Below are 19,434 nucleotides of genomic sequence, written 5' to 3'. Positions count from 1 at the left end.
GGAACATCATGGTCCATGTAAATACTGCAAAGGAGACATTGAGATGGGGGCCAAGATATAAAAGGGACTGGGCGTTTAGAATAAACACTTATATAAATGCAGATCACTTGGTATGGTTCGCTATGCCAGTGGTTTCTCTCGTAGCATAGGGGCTAAACCAATATCATCTACTTCAGGGACCTGTTGTTTCGTTTTGTCAACCTAGCCCTTCAATCTCTTCCCATACAAGCAGACCGATGATGATAATATCCGAAATAAAAGCAATAAACGAATGGACTCCCGCGCATACTCAACAGACCGAAGTCTGGCAGTAAACGACGGAGAGAGAAAAGAACAATGGCAATACCGGTTTGATGCGGTTTGTAGATTGGTATCGGCAATTACTACCAATTGGTAGGCGACTGGAAGTGCGCAAGAAGATTAATTGACCTACGACCTACAGGTAGTGACTGCTACTGTACGAGGAGTTTAGCGCGGCCTTTATGTGGGCATCATGTGCCTCTATGTGCTGATCATCTCTTAAGCTCGGGTGCCCGGGGTGAGCAGCGCGCCACCTACCGTACAGTGTCCATTCCATCCTCGCGTGATCTCCTCCCTCGTGCCCCTCCTCGCTTCCCCCTCTCTTGGAGCTACGGCCCTATTTCTTCTGCTCCTCGAACTTTGGTTTTTCCTTCCTTCTTCCTTCTTTTTTCTCCTCATCCATCTCAATTATACCCTCAAAACATCCCAATTGAAAGCGTCAGAGACGTCCACCTCCTCTTCATTCCTCAAGTCGTATCATACGCTGTCGGCTTACACTTCCAAGCCGTCAATTCCATCTGAATCACCCACACTCTTCTTGTCTTTCTCAAACACACATCTCCCCCGCATTTCAAGATGGCTGCGAATAAGACTTCAGCTATTGCTGACCAGGAACCCATCGACGTCCTCTTTGCTCTGCATCCCAAGTTTGACATGCTTGACTTTGCAGGGCCATTGGCTACTTTCTGCCAAGCCCAGCATGACTTTGGCGATGATTGTACGTACATGCTGTTGTGAGGCCGTCAAGGTTGGGTTGGACCCAAATGCTAACCAGCTTTCCCCGCATCTCAAACAGCCACCAAAGCATTTGAAGTGACTCTTGCCGGCAGTGAGCCCCAGGTTCTCTCCGCCCAGGGCCCCATTGTGCAGTCCCAAATCACCTTCCGAGAGGCTCATGAGCGCCTCGATGAGTTTGACGTTCTCGTCATCCTCGGCGGAAACGTCGATGAGATCATCAAGAAGGAGCTTGAGCCTCTTGGCCTCATCACCGCCTTTTCCGACCTTCAGAAGAAGGATCCGGCCAGAGAACGAACCCTCTTGTCCATCTGCACCGGCTCACATCTGCTTGCCCGAGAGGGTATCCTCTGTGGCCTCTCTGCCACTACTCACTCCGACTACTTTACCAAATTTGAGAACCTCTGCAGCGATGCTGCTACCCGACTCTTGACTGAACGCACCGACGTCATTGAGGATGCCCGATATGTCGTCAACAACCTTCGCTTCGAGCTTGGCGAAGACGAAAGCCCATACACACGCCGCGCGTCCGATGCTGGACGACCTCACGGCCGGTAAGTCGTTACACCATTGTGAACTCTACATCTACAAGTCGATTTGTTTGCTAATTATGCCTTTCTACAACAGCAAGGGAAGCATCTCCTTCAAGGAGTCCAACACACGTCGTGAGTCAATCGTCAGACGTGCGGCGATGCGCCTCGGTGGTCTTCGGGTGATCACCGCGGGGGGTCAGAGCGCTGGCATAGATGCATCCTTGTATCTTGTCAGCGCCCTGGTGGATGATAAGTGTGCGGAAGAGGTGGCCAGGCTCCTGCAGTGGACCTGGAACAAGGGAGTCGTCGTCGACGGCCTCGACGTGTGAATGGCAACAATATAGGCGCCATATTAATCGCCAGCGAAAGCTTGGCTGTGTAGTAAATCTTGCGGGTCGATGTTATAGCATCCGCCGTGTTCATTGAAGAACTAGCTGTAGTATTAGGAAACGAATGAAATGAATCTGGAACTCTTTTAATTTTTATTTGTTTTGACTTCTCTATAGATTGATGTCATCATCACCACCTGTTTATCACCTTGTTTGTCTCTAATCCATGAGCTGCCACAGCACTCACGAGAGAAGCAAAGCAGAGCAAACACTCAAACGTCAAACAAAGCGGGGACAAGCTTTTGCCCCTACTCCGGAGTAATACTTTGAGAAACCCCACTTTGGCTCACCTCGAGCCGGGTCTCGATGAATTTTAGCCAGCGATGCACCGGTATTGATTGAGTTGAAGCGGGGAACCTTGCTAGGCCTGCATTTTGGTTGAAGCGGATCGGATCCTGGTGGGAATCCATGCTCTGCTTGCTCCTTTTCCCTTAGTAAGTGCCTGTATTCACGAGTATACTTTTCGCAGCGGTTTTGTCTGTTTTCTTGCTTCACGTCATTGAGATCCGCCCAAGAGTCAAACTCAATTGCCAGGCAAGCAAACATCTGACCTGGACCTCACGGGACCAGTAATATGATGCTGCAGCTTCTGATGAAGCCAGTGGTACTGCAAGAATAGAAGCAGCAACAGCAGCAAGTACTAACTGAGCTCATCGTAAATGACATGTAGTCTGTACTTTGGGTACCAGGTAGAAAATAGCCGCAGTACGTACAAGTGCCTGTGTCGAGACCCAAAGGCCAAACTAAACAAATGCGGACATGGCAGTGTCGCTCGCAGCAAGTGGTCACGAGGGGATGCAGCGTCCAACCAGCCAGAGCTTCAAAGCTACAGCTAAGACAGAAACTGAAATCACCTGCAGGAAATGGACTACCGAGGTGCTACAGTACGTTATGCAGCCATGCGCCGTAATACAAAACCTTGACGTCTTGTGTAGACTCGAGCACAAAAGTGAAAAGATATACAAAACACAAAGTACAAATGGAAGTGAAATGGAAGTGGCATGGATACGCGCTAGGCCAGAGTGGGAATACCCACACGTTTATGTAATCACGATTTGGCCCGTCCGCTTGGCCCAAAAAATGCAGCTGAACTGGAGCCCTGCAGGGGCAGCGCATCGAGCTTCACAAGCATTTGACCGTCCAACGCTTTTCGCGACGCGCCTGGCAGCTTTTCTCCCTCAACCGACGGCGAGAAAAAGCAGCTTTTTTCAACTCGCATCTGCCTTCACAACTGCATTTTATCTCGTCGCCTAAGACTAATATTTCTATCCATCTCTTCTATTTGGCCCTAGTCAGCTTTGTCATCGCGCATTACCGCATCCAAAAAGCTCCGCCGCCTGCCGCAATCGCCCCCTTTCGCCCAAGCATCTGAAAGCAAGCAAGCAACAAACGGCCGCCCTTCTACTCCCTTTCGAGCCGCCGACAGTAGGTGCCGCGGTGCATCTACTAAATACATCACCATGGTGGACTGGTCGGGACTCAAAGTCGTCGACCTCAAAGCAGAGCTCAAGAGTCGCGGTCTGCCCTATGCTGGCCTCAAGGCAGAGCTAGTTGCGCGACTGGAGGCTGCCGACAAAGAGGCAGCGCAGGAGGGAGGCGAGAACCCACCAGAAGAGTCCAATGAACCGGCAGCTGTCGAAGAAGACAATGTCGACGCCGCACAACGCTCTCCCGCGAGGGACCCTACTCCAGCGCTCGAGCAAACGGCCGATGACGGCCAGGAAACCAAGCCTGCGCTGCCAACCGAGGATCGCATTGCGCCTCCAGTTCCAGCTCCAGCTGAGTCTGAGCCAGCTGAGCCTGAGCCAACTGTGTCAATTGTCGAGAACCCCTCTGAAGCCCCAGAAGGCGATGCTGGCAAGGGTAGCGAGGCGGCTGTTGACAGCCACCCGCCAGCTGGCAAAGAAGAGCCCCTTGAACGAACTGCTTCCCCCGCGCCAAAAGAACCCACACAAGAATCCACACAGGAGCCCTCACAGGTTCCCACTGCAGAGGTTTCTATCGAACCGACGCCGGAAGCTCAGAAGCGCAAGCGACGTTCTCACAGCCCGCTTCCCACCGAAGAAGACATTGCACAAAAACGTGCACGCGTCGATAACACCACCCATGAGGATGTCGCCCCCGTCGCAGACAAACCGAACGAGGCGGATATTGACATGACAAGCGCTTCTCACGAAGAACAGCCCTCTGCCATGGAAGACGTTCAGCCCGTCGAGACAGAGAGGAGCGTGGAGCCGGCGCAGCACTTCCCTACTACCTCAATCTACATTAGCAATCTGATGCGCCCATTGCGCCCCGATGATCTGCAGAACCATCTCGTCAGCCTTGCAGCCACGAATGATTCTGACGCCGCTAAGGACCCCATTGCTAGATTTTACCTAGATCAGATCCGTACTCATGCCTTTGTCGCCTTTGACTCGGTGGCCACCGCCCAACGAGTTCGCAAAGCACTGCACGACACCGTCTGGCCGAATGAGAGCAACCGCAAGGCGCTATCAGTAGACTTTATTCCCTCCGAAAAAGTCGACGAATGGATCGAGACGGAAGAGGCTGGCGGTAGACGGTCGTCGATTCGTTGGCAGGTGGTTTATACTGATGGACCTGATGTCCAGGCCTCTTTGGTGGAATCTACATTTGCGTCGAGAACGGGACAGCCAGAACCGGCTGCTGCTACTAGACCGCCGCTGCCCCAGTTTGGGCCTGGAAGTTCCAATGCTATGCCCATTGGCCCTCGGGCGCAGCGTGGCCGCGACCAGTATCGTGAGGATGAGGGCGAGGGGGATCGCTCTCGGGGAAGGGATGTCGAGGGTGACCGCAGTCGACAGTGGGATTCTGAGACGATGCGCCCGCCACCTACCGGGCCACGAGGAAGGCGAGCAGGTCCGCGATCTACCGCCAGCTCTTTGGACCATGTTGTTGAAAGGACCAAGGCCCGTCCACACATCCCATACCAGGCGGTAGCAGAGAGTGTTGCCCGGCGCCGTCTGGACAACATATCAGTCTACAGCAATGAGGACTCGAGTCCTGGTTTCAACTCCAACCGCTACTCCTTTGAAGGCGGCGACAACTTCGTGGATCGCGGCAGAGAGATCTTCGAGGGCATTCGACCTCCTCATCGTGAAGCTGAACGCCGTGCCGGACGCGGAAGCGGCCCTCGGCAACGAAGAGGAACACCGCCCTTTCGGTCCCGAGGCGATCGATATGTCCCTAGCGGTGCGGGCCCCAGCCGACGCACTGGTGGTGGGTATCCTACGAGTAGCTGGGACTAGAACGACCCGACCACGGGTTATCGTGCTGTGTGACGTGGGAAGTTGAGAGGGGGGATACCATGGATGATGGAATTTATCAAATCTTGATGGCGTTTAAGGGGGAGGGGATAATATACAGGGTTATAATAATAGGGTGGCAACACGGAGGGTTTTTTTTACGAGGGAAGATGGATATGAAGGTTTTTTGCGATGTTTGGCCCCCTGTGGCTTTTGCTTTTGCATTGGATCCCGGTTGAGGATCTATATGCGTGTATGAATTAATGTAGGATACCTATGTATAAACATGTATGAGTCTTGTTTATGTTGAGATGATCCGGTGATCTTCTGATAAGAGGACTTGTGTCAATTGCAATTTTAAGCATTTCGAGCACTTTTTGAGATCTCGCTTAAAATTTCATCTACTATTGGAAGGATCCTCACGAAATAGTCACAAGCGATATTCAATTATAAGTGATATAAAATAATTGTAATTCTTTTTAGTTAAAATCAACTAGAATTAAAAGCAAGGACCATGAAACAATCTGAAGTTCCCTATTACTTTAAAACGCCCAAAACGCAAACCCCTCAAGATCCAAATAGACCATTTCCTAAAGTTCGGCACTGCTCTAAGCAAGGCCGACAAGAGGAACAGGCTCGACACCAACACGCTCCTTGCTCAGGACATCAAGGATGTACTGGCTAGGTCGGTTGTCCTTGTAGACTTGCTGGGCGCTCTTGGCAGCGCGGACGTTCTCGAGGTACTTCTCAAACAGGTACGAGCTGTCCATGGGGCCGCCCTTGGCCTCGGGGTGGAACTGGGTTGAGAAGATGGGGCGGGTGCGGTGCATCATTCCCTCGTTGCTGCCGTCGTTGAGGTTGACAAAGTACTCCTTGAAGTCGTTGGGCAGGGTGCTGGAGTCGACGGCGTATCCGTGGTTCTGGCTGGTGATGTGGCACTGGCCGGTGGTCAAGTCGAGGGCGGGGATGTTGTGGGCTCGGTTGCCGTACTTCATCTTGATGGTCTTGGCGCCGACGGCCATGGCCAGGAGCTGGTGGCCGAGACAGATGCCCATGATGGGGACGTTGGAGGTCTCCATCAGACGGGCAAGGTTGTAGACGGTCTCCTGGCAGTGGATAGGGTCACCAGGGCCGTTGGAGATGAAGACACCGTCAAAGTGCTGGGCGACCTTGTGGATTGGGTAGTTGTAGGGGAAGACGGTGAGCGAGGCGCCTCGGCTGACCAAGCTGCGGAGAATGTTCTCCTTGACACCGCAGTCGATGAGGGCGATGTGGAGGTCAGCACCGGGGGACTCAACCACGAAGGGAGCCTTGGTGCTGACGCGCTTGACCAGGTTGATCTGGCCAGGGTCGACGAAGCTCTCATCCTCATCAGCATCGTACTCGTCGCCAATGGAGATCCTAGCGAGGGAAGAACCCTGCTCTCGGAGGTGGGTGACAATGGCTCGAGTGTCGACGCCGGAGATGGCGGGGACGCCCTCACGGGCACACCACTCGCTCAGACTCTCGACAGCGGTCCAGTGGCTGTAGTTGAGGGCGACATCGGAGACGACAACACCGGCACACTGGATGTGGGGAGACTCAAAGTACTTGAGGAGGTTGTACTCGTCACGTTCGTTAGAGGGAACGCCATAGTTGCCAATCAGGGGCTGGGTGAAGACGAGAATCTGGCCACGGTAGGAGGGGTCCGTCATGGACTCGGGATAGCCAACCAGGGACGTAGTAAAGACGGCTTCGCCAGAGATGTTAGCATTGGCGCCGAAGGCTTTGCCGCGGAAGATGGGGCCATCCTGGTGAGACAATCATGTCAGTACATGGTTTATATAGGCGATGTATATGTGCTAGGAGAACATATATGGCGCATCTTACTCGAATGGTGAATGTAGCGGGCACAGTTCCAGCAGGCTGAGTTGCCAATGGCTGCGCAAAAGGCATGTTCCTGCCCTTGCTGCCATTGGCAAGCGTCTGGCTAGACGAGAATCGGGTCTGGAAAGCCACCCGGCGAGAGGCGCTCGTGGCAGAGCCAGCCGCTCGTTGGGCGAAATTAGCTGCCAGCTTGGAGAACATGGCAGCGGCGAGTTCGGATTAGGTTCGGTGTTTGGTTTTCTTTGGTAAATGACAGGTGGTGGGAGGCAGATATTTTAAGCTGACAAGGCCCTCCACAGGTGGTCTATTGTGAAGCTTGTTGTTAGTTTACATCATGAGGGGGTGAGTCATGGTAGCACCAACCAGAGAGATAGTCCTGTAAAACACACAATATTAGCATTTTGAAAGCAATTGATGCAGAATTTTATGATATAAGCAAACGAGGGCTCTTCCAAAGCTGCCCAATGTGGGGGAGAATGGAGTTGTATGTAAAAGGACACGTGGGGAGCCGTGTACATCACAGCACAAAACGACATCAAAAAAGAGTCACATACCTGAGAAGTGAATTCCGACGGGCGCCCGTTCATAAGGGCGGATTGAGAAACGGCAAGTCGAAGATATATAAACGAGGCACAAGGCACTCTAGATGGTAGATTGGATTGGGTTGATGTGAATGTTTGCACAAGGTGCGATTGGACTGTTGACTCTTCTGACAGATGATGAAAAGAAGAAAGAAAAAAGAGAGAAGAGAAAAAAGAGGAGAGGGAAAAAAAGGGTGCATCGGAGGGGTCAGATAATAGTTTAGTGCCATCGACCTTTTTTTTTCAGCGCAATGATGAATTTGGAGCAAGAGATTAATTGCTGGCCAATGGTTGGCTGGTTTGGCCGGGTTTGGCGTGTTAGTGCCACCTTGACAAGTGCGGCTTGTCCTGTTTGGGCGAGCTCTGGGGCGCCGATATCGTTGTGGCTCGTGTGCCCTATTATGACAATGCAGTCATTGAAATTGGGGGCGGGATTTGCGGGAGAAGAAGAGAAAAGACGGGTGGAAGACGAGGTTGGAGATGCAGAAGGGCGTGGGATGTTGGTGGCATTATCTGGGTGATAGGGCGTGAGTTACATGGTTGTGTACATGCATATGCGAACAACTGCTGTGAAGCCATTGGATCTGAGTTGCGGCATGACATACTAGAGACGGATAGATTGATGATGGCGGGGCAGATTGGAACAACACCGAAGCACTGATTCAGTATACGGTCAATTGCAGTGCATTTCGGTAGAGAAAAGACTTGACTCGAGTTACTTGAGTTTTCCAAGATTAGGAGACGTCAGATTGATATATCATTTCCTGTGTAATAATAGTCTACCATAGGCGTAAATGCAACTTCGAGTTCATAACCAGCCGTGGAGGTATACCAAATCTACAATGTACGCATTTCCCCCCTTTTACAGAGCGCCCAGCTCCTTCAGCTTGCCAATCAACCCATCGACATCCTCAACCTTGCCGCCTCCCTGTCTCTGCGGTGGCTCTGTTCATCACACATTAATTAGCCTCATATCATCCATATCGCATCAATACTAGTATGGGGAGGAAAACACAGCCATATAGAAACTGTATCTCAACGTACCTGTAACCTTCAACACCTTCAGCCTCTTGTCATTCGTCAATCCATAGTCCTCAAGCGTCTTCTTATCCAGCTTCTTCTTCTTCGCCTTCATAATATTAGGCAGCGTAGCATACCGCGGCGTATTCAACCGCAAATCCGTCGTAATCACCATCGGCAACTTCGCCCTCACCGTCTCCACGCCACCATCAATCTCCTTCGTCACCGTCACGGAGTCATTCTCTCCAAACTCAATCTTGCTCGCCTGCGTCGCCTGCGGCCAGTTAAGCAAACCCGCCAGCATCTGCCCAGTCTGCCCCGCGTCGTCGTCGATGCTCTGCTTGCCCAGGATCACTAGGTTGCTCTTCTGCTCCTCCACAGACTTCTTCAGCAGCTTGGCCACCGTCAGCGGCTCCAGCTCCTCGCCGTCCTTGATCTCCACGTGGATGCCCCGGTCCGCGCCCATGGCCATGGCCGTCCGCAGGATCTCCTGCGCCTTGGGCGGGCCGGCCGAGAAGGCGCAGATGTCTTCGACGCCGCCGGGCGCGCGCTTCTTTTCGCGGATTCGAACAGACTCTTCAACGGAGAGGTCGTCGAACGGGTTCATCGAGTGCTTGACGCCGGCCGTCTCCACGCCCGTCTGGGCCTTGTTGACTCGCGGCTTGACCTGTTTTCACCATCTTGGTCAATTGACATGCTCCTCACTCCTCACAGCGAACATTGGAAGCCGGGACTCTTCTTACAGCATAGTCAATGACTCGCTTCACGGGGACGAGAATCCGCAGGGCAGACATTGTTGTTTCTGGATATTTGATGGGTTGGATGTGACCAGAATGAGGGACGTTCCCGATCTCGACATACGAGTATGAAATAGCCGGGCCAAGAGACCGAGACCTTACAGCTGCCGGCTAGGGCCGGCTCCCGTGCAACCTCGGATACTCACTCACGTGACATTGATCCCGGCGTCGGGCTAGAGACAGAAAGACGATCATTTTCACTTATTTCAACAGCAGGCAAGGGGAAGAAGCCATGGAAATAATATTGAATGGGAAAAATGAATTAATATTTAGATGCATCTTGTATATACATGAATCTTTCTCCTCCAGCCGCAATCTTCCCCAGTAATACCCTCTTATTGTGGTCTGAGCAGCAGGTATACATATAAGATGGTGTATACCTCTATAGCAGGCTTGTCTCAGCGGCTTTCATCATGTCGTTGCTCCATCCAGGCTCGTTCAACGCCCTGGATTCGCCTCGAGGCCACTCGTCATAATTGGTATATGGGCCATCGTGTCTTGGATGACGGCTATCGTCTTGTCAATTTATTCCAAACGCTCATATTTCGTCAAAAAAGTGTATCTCTTCAGGCCATAGTACTCCAACGCCAGCAAACATGAAATCATTTCAACTGTTTACCAATCATCCCACTCGTCGCCACTCTTGGGCTTCTGGGCTGGGGCTCCCGGAGCCGTCTTCTTGCCCATGCCTATAGCACTTGTGCCGATGGCATTGTTCGGTTTCTGCTGTTCAGCTAAGCTGGAGAAGTCATCCCAAAAGTCCTTGCGGCTAGCATCCAGAGGTGCGTTTCGCTTGGTAGACTCGGGGCCTTCGACAAATCTGGTGAAGCCCTCTTGTGCGTTCTTGCCGGCAAGCTGTGCCTGTTTGGCAAGCTGGGCGGCCGTCAACTGGGCCTGCTTGGCAAACTCACCATCGGCAATCTAGAAAGAGGGAAAACAAAAGAGTTAGCTTCCGTAGAGTAATTGCTGGTCATCAGGAGAGCGGGACTCATAGAAACAAGTGGGGAAAATACTCACGCTCTTCGCGGTGGGCTGAATGTATCCATCATTCACCGTCTTAGCAGTCTTGGACACGGTGGAGGCAAACCAGCCGAATCCCTTGGTAATGGCGCCCATTGGGTCCTTTTGCAAATCGTCAAACCCCGGCATTATACCTCCCTGGCTGGACTGGTTAGAAGTAGGCATATTTCCGAAGCCGGCATACTTTCCGCCTTGACTGGGAGGAAGGCCATCGGGCCGTGAGGCATTGTCTGCTCCCAGCTTGGCGAAATACTTGTCGTCCACCTTGACCTTTCCGCCCTGCTGGGGGCTCTGGCTTCGGTTTGCGGAGCCGCCGAGGGGGGTAGACGGCTTCGCAGCGGCGGGAGTCGACTGTGTGGTGACGGGCCTCTTCTCGCCGGGAACGTACTCTCGTCCCTCGACCTTGCATGACAGCCTCTCCTTCCACTCTTCGCCAACCTCGCCGCTGTACCGCTCGGCAATGGTGGCATCGTCCCAGGTAAGTCCCCTCATCTTGGTGTCCTCGTGCTCCTCGAAAAACTTCCTCCAGCCCTCGTTGCCGCCCAGGCGCATGCGCTCAATCTCGTTGGCCTTGAAGGCGTCCATGGATATGCTTCGGACAAAGGAGATGTGGACGCCGAGCCCGCGGTGGACGCCGGCGCACGTCAAGCAGATGAAGATGCCAAACTTGGGCGACGCCCACTGTGGCGACGGGGCATTGCAGTCGCAGCAGACATTGTTCTTGGATTCCTTTTGCAGAGCAGCCAACTGGAGTAGCACAATCAAAAATCAGGTCAGTCGTTGTTCATCGGGGGCCCCTGCCAGAGCAGACGATGCGCCGGCTCGCGAAAGGGGGGACGAGGTGCAAGTTGGAAGGGAGATGCGCCGTACCTTGGACCGGGTCTCGGGATCGACCTCCCACATGGCCTTGGAAGCCATTGCGTTTCTGACGAGGAGCGTTGGTAGAGAGGAGAAGAAAAAGGAAAAAGAAAAGCAGCGACTGCGGGTGGTAGCAAAACAAAAGGCGTCGGGTTCCTCCAACGACTCGACGGCCCTGGCGCGTGATGTTTGGTCTTGGTGCAGCAGGGAGGTTGTCGCGGCAAGGGGAGCGGGGCCTCTTAACCTTGCGCTGTGCCCCCAACATGAAACCCCATAATTTCGCCGTGCGCTGCTGCAGCTGTCCTTTACCAGTGATGGGACGAAGCATCCACTATCTTTACCTGTATTCCAATCTTTCAACATATATAAGACTCCAGTCAAGGTTTCTGTATAGAGATGATTGTTATTTTGTCAGTCTTTTCTATTTATTTTTATTTTATTTTATTTAATCTCATTCCATCCATCTGGTGGGCAACGTGGATGTTGACTAAACCTAGAATATACTGTTCTGCAGGGCTCGCAAACCATTGGCCCTTGAGCTTGCCACAGCCTGGTTGCTTGTTATCGTTGCTACACTGCACCAGTAAATGGATACAGGTACCTCCACTATCATTTAGCACATGCAACCACTAAATAGCATGGATGGATGGACCTCTGCCGTCTCCATTGCAATGCATGCCCGTTATCGCCATCAGAGCCGTCAATGGCATTCTCGGGATCCTAAGCTGAAGCGACACAATGAGCACGGTGCAATATTCAACCTCCTCGTATACGGCTTACTTGAAGCGGGCGGCGAGACTCAACTCGAATGTTGCAAACAAGGTAGCCTGGATGTCCTTGCAAGGGCCCTGAGCCCAGGTTGGCATCGTGTTTCAATGCGGACAAGGGACCAAGAATTACATCCGCCAAGCCAGGATAGCTCTAACAGGTAGGTAGATTACTTGAGTTGTTATCCTAATAAGAGCACCAAATACATTCGTCGTGCCTTTATCTCTATGCCGTCGACGCTTGATATACAAGAAATTCCAAATTGTAGATTAATCCTCCGTCACATGCACCAAAGGCAAACTCACAGTACTTGTCTACACATAATGCTAGGGATGCAGAGCAAAGAAAAGACTTCGAGAGGAAGATGAGACAAAAACATCACTAGCAAGAGGCAATATTATCAATCACAGCCAAAAATATACTCTTTTCATTCTCGTGTTCGCTTTCCTTTTTGCCTGCCGCCCTTGGTTTGAGTTACCGCATAGCTAGAAGAAAATAGTAACAAGGAAAGGCATTTACGAAAAATAAGAAAACATTTTGAAGCGGCCTTTTTTTTTCGGTTTCAAATCCCGTGCTCCATCGGAGGGGAAATATTAACTTGTCAAGAAGTAGCTGGCACGTTATACCGTCCTGGGGATATGAAGACTTGAAGCAATATTCGAATGTAGCTCCCTTCCAGCCCCGAAGATGATATAAAAGCCAGTCCTGGCGTCATAATTGAAATCGTCCAAATCGCGTGCCATATCATAAAGAGTACTCATCAAACGTAGGCGGCAAGCTGTTCAGCCTGTGAAAAAAAAATTGCCGCGCTTAAATTTAAGCAGTAGCAGCCGGGGCCTCGGCGGCAACCTCCTCGGTGCCGTTGGCGGCTGCGGGGGCATTGGCCTCCTCATCGGTCTTGTCGGGGCTATCGATGGCGACCTTGACAGCGATCTCACGTCCTTCAATCTCCTTTCCGTTCATCTCAGCGACGGCCTTCTGCTGGAGCTCCTCGGAAGCCAGGGTAACGAAGCCGAAGCCACGTCCCTTGCGAGCCTCGCCACGAGCCTGGAGCTTCTTGATCATGAAGCGGGGGATGGGGCGGAGAGCAATCTTGGCTGACGAAGGCTCGTAGTCTTTGAAGAGTTCAAGGAGCTTCTCATATCACTTAGCACGCATTCTCGCAAACATGGGCTATACGCAACTCACCTTCTCCTCGGTCAGGTCATAGGGCAGGTTGGCGACCATGACCTTGGTCTTGGAAGGAATGCCGTCAGCAGGGGGGCCACGCTCGCGGCGCTCCCGCTGAGGGCGGTTCTGGTTCTTCTTGTCGTTCTTGTCGCCCTTGTCGTCCGAGGCTGTGTTGGTAATATCTTTCAGGGGCTCAGCCTCGCCGGAAGCGTCAGCAGAGGCATCCTCCTTCTTCTCGTCGTTCTCCTATGATAATGATGTCAGCACCATGTGGGATGGTAGCTCAGTATAGGAGACACTTACGCTAGTGGCATTGCGGCCACCACGGCCACCACGTCCACCGCGACCACGGCCACGGCCACGACCACGGCCAGAAGCTCGGCGGCGGGTTCCCTCAGCGCCAGAACCCTCTCCGTTGGCGCCCTCGGGCTTCTCACCAGCAGGCTCGGGCTTGCGAGCGAGCTGAACAGAAACCTTTCGCTCAAGAATCTCCTTGCCAGAGAGCTCAGCAATGGCACGGTCAGCCTCGTTGGGGGTAGAGAGGTCGACAAAGGCGTAGCCGACAGGGCGGTCAGTGCGGGGGTTCTTGGGGATCGAGACAGACTCGCTGCAAAGATTGGGCTGTCAGCACATGCTCTGTATGATGGAATGCAATAGAACAAAGTAGATGAAACGGCAGAATGATGGAAAACCGAGACACAAGCAAATGGCACGCCCTATCAAGGTCTTGCGGGGGTGAGAGATAGGTGAGAGGCTAATCGCGTGATGCAATGCTAGCAACGCCGGGGCGGAGTGACATTCACCGCCAATCAGGACACCGTCGCAAAGTTGGGCCGCCAGAGCGTTAAGGCGGGATGTGCTTTGTCACCAGCCTTGACAGGACAAGCAGGAACAAAGAGGCCGCCAAAAAGACAAAAAGCCGTGGTAGGTAGAGACAAAGTATAGAGAGGCAGGCGTGAACGACGAGGGGCCACTTACACAAGGTAGCTCTTAAAGAAATCCTTCAACTCTCCCTCAGTTGTCGCATATGCCAGGTTGCCAATGTACAGACGGCGACCTTCAGCGGCACTGGCCGAGGCGGCCTCGTTGGCAGCGGCCTTGTCATCGGCAGGCTTGTTGATTGAGAGGTTGCCCAGAGCGTTTGCAGCGTCATTAACGGGGTTGGCATCGGGGCCTTTCTCCACGTTGGTAGCAGACATGGTGACGAGTCGGATGGAGAGGGGATGTTATAGTCGGCGTATGACGTGTTGTTGTGGAAGAGAGTCGGACTTGAACTCTGGTGCAATGAGGGAGGGAGTTGGGTCAGGGTAGCTTGGTGCCCTAGAAACAAGTTGAGGGAAGACAGACGTCGGTGCGTTGCGCGGAAACACAGGTTGACTGAAGGTGTGTGATGGAGAGAAGAAGGGGAAAAGGAGAGGAGGAGAGGCGAGGCGTGCGATAACTGAAATATTTTTTCGGAGGTGGTGCTTGGGAAGGACCGTGCAGGGGGGCAGGTACGAGGATCGCAGGTGCATTTAGGCTTGGGCGGCAGGTACCCCGCGACCCGGCAGGTACAAGCGAGGAGGGGGAGGCAGGCAGCACTCAGACAGAGGTCAGGCAGAGGCCAAGCAGCGCTGGGGCAAGTCCAGACCCCTCCTGCACAAGTCGTGGCATGTATCCCCCAGCTTTGGGGTACCGAGTGGCGCTACCAGGGAGTACCGGCGTTGCAAGTACCCGGCGGCCCCTGGAGCAGATGCGGTCAAGGTGTATCTTGTTCCTGACATTCTGGAACTCGTGGAAGCTGTGTGCTCAGGCAAGGCACTGCAATGCGCCCCTATTCTAAGATGTCAGCCGGATGGCCTAATATCCTGCGACGGAGTACCTACTGTACGAGCACAGGTGCGGAGTTTGGACACGCAAGCTGTAAGTACTTTAGTAATACAGGTACAGGCGGCATTAGGTTCTGGGTACCCCATGGTATAAGGTTCCAGTGCACTGGCACGATTGATGCAATCCAGATGGACGGACGGTACCTGGCAGAAACCGCAGACTGTGTTATCGGTACGTCCAATGCAGTGCATCCAACGTTGGCTGTGCCTGCCGTGCTGCCAGCGGGCAGGTACCTACCCATCCGTACTGTCTACGCCGTGAAACTTGCTCCTCCCCATAATTTACTGGAGGACTGAGGCAGCTGCGCGTTGCGAGCGAGCTTTGTTTCAAGGGCAGCTGCCACTGCTTCAGAAGCCCCTATTCACCACATATCCCTACCTTGCCTTTACTGCACATAGGAGGCGGGCATTACAATTCAATGGATACTACTAGGTAGGAACGGAGTAATATCATTGAACCTGTTGGAACCCATCAATAATCTCATGGGATCAATGGGAAAGGGGATGCATCAGTACCGTGGACGGTTCAAGCATGACGTGACAACAGCCACGGCTTATTCAGTCGTCTGATGTGGACGTGCAGCTGCCGACAGCTCAGCAGCGCCTATTACTCAGTTTCTCCGATTTCTTACCCAATCCGGCTTATTTGCTGCTGCAAAGGCGACAGGAGAACACAGCCAACGTGCCTAAAAGACCTGCAAGGGACCACGACGAGACCAATCCATCACGGCTTTGGTCCAGCTTCGCGCATGTACAGCAGTGTATCCAGCCAACCCCCAAGTCGCACGGCACAGGGGATCTCGATGCCCTGGTCGCCGATCCACCCAGCTAAGGTGGGCAACGTGGCCCGAGCCATGGCCAAACAAGTGCAACCCTGGGAAGCCTCGGCGCTGTTGATGGCCTCGCTTAAAGTCTTATTTTCACCGAACAGACAGTAGTAATAGCTATCTATCTGCCATGCTGCCTTATATATGCAGGTACTAAGATTGGGCATCGTCAGAATATTCCTTTTCTTGAGTCATCGGCTCTGCTCTGCTCTGCTCTTGTGTTTCGACTAGCTGCTGAAGCTGTCCGCTGTAGTTCCGTCTAGAGCTCGGCCAAGCTGTTTGCTAGCCCAGCCACAAGAACGGAGCAAGCCTTCCCCGGATTCCCTGCCGTTGCCGACTAAAAAGCACTGACAAAAATGCTGTTGAGCGCAAATTGGTTTGCTGAAATGTGCAACGCAAACATGGCATTGCGCATAGCATGAAGTGAGGCTTTGTGTTGTGCCGGATCGTACTTTGGCCTCGCCATCAGATGTTGCAAGCCACGCTTATACTACCAGCAGTGAAAATCTTTGCTCAGAAAATCTACACATCACGATATCCCCAGTTTCATATTTCAGCTCAAACGTGCTCAATACTCATTAATTCATCAAAATGTCCTCAGCTGTGAATTTAACCTTTTTTTCGTCCATTGTATACATCTTTTTTTAACCTTCGTTTGCTTGCATGTCCCGGCACGTGGCTCCATGCCGGGAGAGGCAATTCTGATCAGATAAAGCAGCATGAACCGATAAGATCAGATGGACTCCACCAAACTCGGCTGCAGCCCGGCATCGGACACCCGCTTTTTTTCTTCCTACATGCAATCTTGCAACTAAGCGCCAACTGAAAATGCCAATGCGATAGAACGGATCTGCTCTTGCTGTGCGCTCCGGACACCATGCGAGTCATACACGTTCCTTGCGAGCACACATAGCAGCAGCGACAGATCCGATTGGCGTTCGGCAGTTCATCCGCCCCTTGTCGCCATGGCGAGCCAAGAGAGAAGCGTCCTGGTCCTGTATGGGTCGGAAACGGGCAATGCCCAGGATATAGCCGAAGAGCTTGGCCGGCTGTGCCAGAGGCTCCATTTCGAGAGCCATGTCAGTGAGCTCGATGCTACAGATCTTGTATGTTGTCTCTCGCCCAGCAAACAGAGGTGCCCGGATACATGTGATTAATGATGAACCCCCACGTTGCCAGAATGCGCTGCTGCAGCACCAGCTCGTCATTTTTGTCATCTCGACAACGGGCCAGGGTGACATGCCTCACAACTCACTGCTCTTTTGGAAAAAGCTCCTGCGGAAGAAGTTGCCGCCAAACTGCTTGAGTCGGTTAAAGTACACTTGCTTCGGTCTTGGTGACAGCACGTATCTAAAGTATGAAAATAACCCTCTTATACAATGCCCTTACTTTTCAGTTTGAATACGTGAACTAATTGTATATGATTTGTTTCTAGGTTTAATTGGGCTGCGCGAAAGCTTGTGCGCAGACTAGACCAGCTTGGCGCTGCCACCTTCATTGACGCATATGAAGCAGACGAACAGTTTCCAGATGGGTAAGCTTAGCTATACTCTTCCTCATGAACCAGGCACTTTGTCGGCAAGAAGCTCACACGTTATTTCTCTAGCATCGATGGCAGTTTTGTGAGATGGGCTGAGGACCTGAAAAAGCATCTTCTAGAGCATTATCCACCTCCATCAGGCTCGGAGCCCATTCCCGACGACACCATCCTCCCTCCCCGCTGGTCTCTGGCTCCGGCTCTTCATGCGCTTTCCGAGAAGATCCAGGAGGTCAATGTATCTTCTCTTTCAATAGACCAGACAAATGCCACACTCACAGAGCCCAACTTACCACCTCCAGGCCTCTTACCCATCCCAGCCGGATGGACAGCAACCTTGACAAAGAACGAAAGATTGACGCCGCAGGAACACTGGCAGGATGTCCGCCTTGCATCATTTGACATACCTGCTCACCCATCTGGCGAAAGAGTTCGATGCGTACCTGGAGACTGCCTCACGCTGTACCCAAAGAACTTCCCGCACGACGTCCAGAAGCTGATTGACCTCATGGACTGGAACGACATTGCTGACCGTCCGCTTGACCTGTCCGCCTGCCCTTCTCTCCCACACAACCTTTACGCACCGGCATCGTGTACGCTCCGCGGCCTTCTTCTCAACAACATTGACATAACCGCCATTCCGCGCCGCTCCTTTCTCAAGAACATGTCCTACTTTTCGTCCGACGAATACCACCGGGAGCGGCTGCTCGAATTCAATATGCCCGAATACATGGACGAGTACTTTGACTACGCCACCCGCTCTCGCCGCAGCATAATCGAGGTCCTCGACGAATTCACCTCAGTCAAGATCCCGGCAGAGCGCCTCCTGGATGTCTTCCCGCTCATCCGCGGCCGCGACTTCAGCATCGCCAACGGCGGCACATCCGCAATCCACCCCTCAAAGGCCGGTGCCACCAGAGTCGACCTTTTGGTCGCCATGGTGAAATATCGCACCATCCTCCGCAAACCCCGAGAAGGACTCTGCTCCCGCTACCTCGCCAGCCTCCTCCCCGGCGCAACCCTCCGCGTCTCCTACAAGGCCGTCCTCTCGCCCATCCACGGCGCCGCCAACGCACAGAGACCGCTCATCGCCATGGCCACGGGCACCGGCGTCGCTCCCGTGCGGTGTCTCATCCACGAACGCCTCACGCATCCCTCCCCAGCGCCAATGGTCATCTTCTTCGGCAACCGAAACCGCGCGGCCGACTACTTCTTCGAAGACGAATGGCGTGCGCTCGCGGAAGATGCAGCCAAGAAAAACTCCCAGTTGCTTGTTTTTACGGCCTTTTCGAGAGACCAGCGCGAGAAGATTTACGTGCAGGATCTAGTTCGCCAAGAAGCACCCAGGCTAGAAGAGCTGATTCCCCAGAAAGCCATTTTCGCCGTCTGCGGAGGCTCCACGAGGATGGCCGATGCGTGCAAACGCGCCGTCTTCGACCCTTTTACCGAAAATGGAGACGAGGAGACTCGCAAGGAGATGCTAGGAGCGATAACGTGGTGGCAGGAAATTTGGTAAAAGCTGTGCATGGTATTCTATAAAGACAAACATGATATTCATAGCGTGCATTAGAAAGGGGGCGAGTGTTGTACATTAGGCTGCTCTTACTACTTGGCTATCCAAGGTAGCAGCAAAAAGGCCACGAATCTGATTGATATAATTTCTTCTGTCATTATTGTTTCTATCTAAGCGTGCGACAAGAGAGGCAAAGAGCCATGCGAAGGAGAGTCGCCATCACAGCTCATCAAATGCCATCCCGAGCCATCTGCTCATCCTACTATATAAGTATCCGTCATCTCGGATATTAAAGTTACAAATAGTCCTTTAAGTAATTAAAAAAAAAAAAAAAAACCCCGTACGGCAACGAAAAGGCGGTGCAAAGTGGTGGTATAAGATCCTTC

General features: G+C 52.7%; 7 protein-coding genes across 7 annotated transcripts; 3 read left to right on the top strand and 4 right to left on the bottom strand.

Annotated features, from left to right (window-relative positions):
* Positions 1–583: 583 nt before the first annotated feature.
* On the top strand, positions 584–2,039 carry M431DRAFT_12928 (hypothetical protein). The gene is made up of 3 exons (XM_024912394.1): positions 584–1,018; positions 1,097–1,589; positions 1,663–2,039. Exons 1-3 carry the CDS (start codon positions 877–879, stop codon positions 1,895–1,897), a joined length of 870 nt encoding a protein of 289 aa, XP_024780854.1. The 5' UTR covers positions 584–876; the 3' UTR covers positions 1,898–2,039.
* Positions 2,040–3,097: 1,058 nt separating this feature from the next.
* M431DRAFT_503329 (hypothetical protein) lies at positions 3,098–5,655 on the top strand. Its single transcript, XM_024918289.1, has one exon. The coding sequence runs from the start codon at positions 3,418–3,420 to the stop codon at positions 5,224–5,226; it is 1,809 nt and encodes a 602-aa protein (XP_024780853.1). The 5' UTR covers positions 3,098–3,417; the 3' UTR covers positions 5,227–5,655.
* Positions 5,656–5,831: 176 nt separating this feature from the next.
* Positions 5,832–7,290, bottom strand: M431DRAFT_477553 (hypothetical protein; the record flags this gene model as incomplete). Its single annotated transcript, XM_024915576.1, has 2 exons — positions 5,832–7,013; positions 7,093–7,290. 2 exons carry the CDS (start codon positions 7,288–7,290, stop codon positions 5,832–5,834), a joined length of 1,380 nt encoding a protein of 459 aa, XP_024780852.1.
* A 1,242-nt stretch (positions 7,291–8,532) lies between these two features.
* On the bottom strand, positions 8,533–9,484 carry M431DRAFT_489953 (hypothetical protein; the record flags this gene model as incomplete). The annotated part of the gene is made up of 3 exons (XM_024916742.1): positions 8,533–8,615; positions 8,715–9,357; positions 9,434–9,484. 3 exons carry the CDS (start codon positions 9,482–9,484, stop codon positions 8,533–8,535), a joined length of 777 nt encoding a protein of 258 aa, XP_024780851.1.
* Positions 9,485–9,721: 237 nt separating this feature from the next.
* M431DRAFT_132582 (hypothetical protein) lies at positions 9,722–11,564 on the bottom strand. The gene is made up of 3 exons (XM_024912485.1): positions 11,378–11,564; positions 10,505–11,254; positions 9,722–10,408 (listed from the first exon to the last, which is right to left on the bottom strand). Exons 1-3 carry the CDS (start codon positions 11,423–11,425, stop codon positions 10,103–10,105), a joined length of 1,104 nt encoding a protein of 367 aa, XP_024780850.1. The 5' UTR covers positions 11,426–11,564; the 3' UTR covers positions 9,722–10,102.
* Positions 11,565–12,623: 1,059 nt separating this feature from the next.
* On the bottom strand, positions 12,624–14,728 carry M431DRAFT_205159 (hypothetical protein). Its single transcript, XM_024913382.1, has 4 exons — positions 14,282–14,728; positions 13,607–13,910; positions 13,322–13,549; positions 12,624–13,267 (listed from the first exon to the last, which is right to left on the bottom strand). Exons 1-4 carry the CDS (start codon positions 14,500–14,502, stop codon positions 12,950–12,952), a joined length of 1,071 nt encoding a protein of 356 aa, XP_024780849.1. The 5' UTR covers positions 14,503–14,728; the 3' UTR covers positions 12,624–12,949.
* Positions 14,729–16,963: 2,235 nt separating this feature from the next.
* M431DRAFT_489949 (hypothetical protein) lies at positions 16,964–19,051 on the top strand (the record flags this gene model as incomplete). Its single annotated transcript, XM_024916741.1, has 4 exons — positions 16,964–17,104; positions 17,178–17,353; positions 17,434–17,532; positions 17,605–19,051. 4 exons carry the CDS (start codon positions 16,964–16,966, stop codon positions 19,049–19,051), a joined length of 1,863 nt encoding a protein of 620 aa, XP_024780848.1.
* Between the last annotated feature and the right edge of the window lie 383 nt (positions 19,052–19,434).

The sequence above is a fragment of the Trichoderma harzianum genome, assembly GCF_003025095.1.
Source record: "Trichoderma harzianum CBS 226.95 unplaced genomic scaffold M431scaffold_1, whole genome shotgun sequence".
NCBI classification, from domain to species: Eukaryota; Fungi; Ascomycota; class Sordariomycetes; order Hypocreales; family Hypocreaceae; genus Trichoderma; species Trichoderma harzianum.
This window is presented reverse-complemented; position numbering and strand designations above follow the sequence as displayed.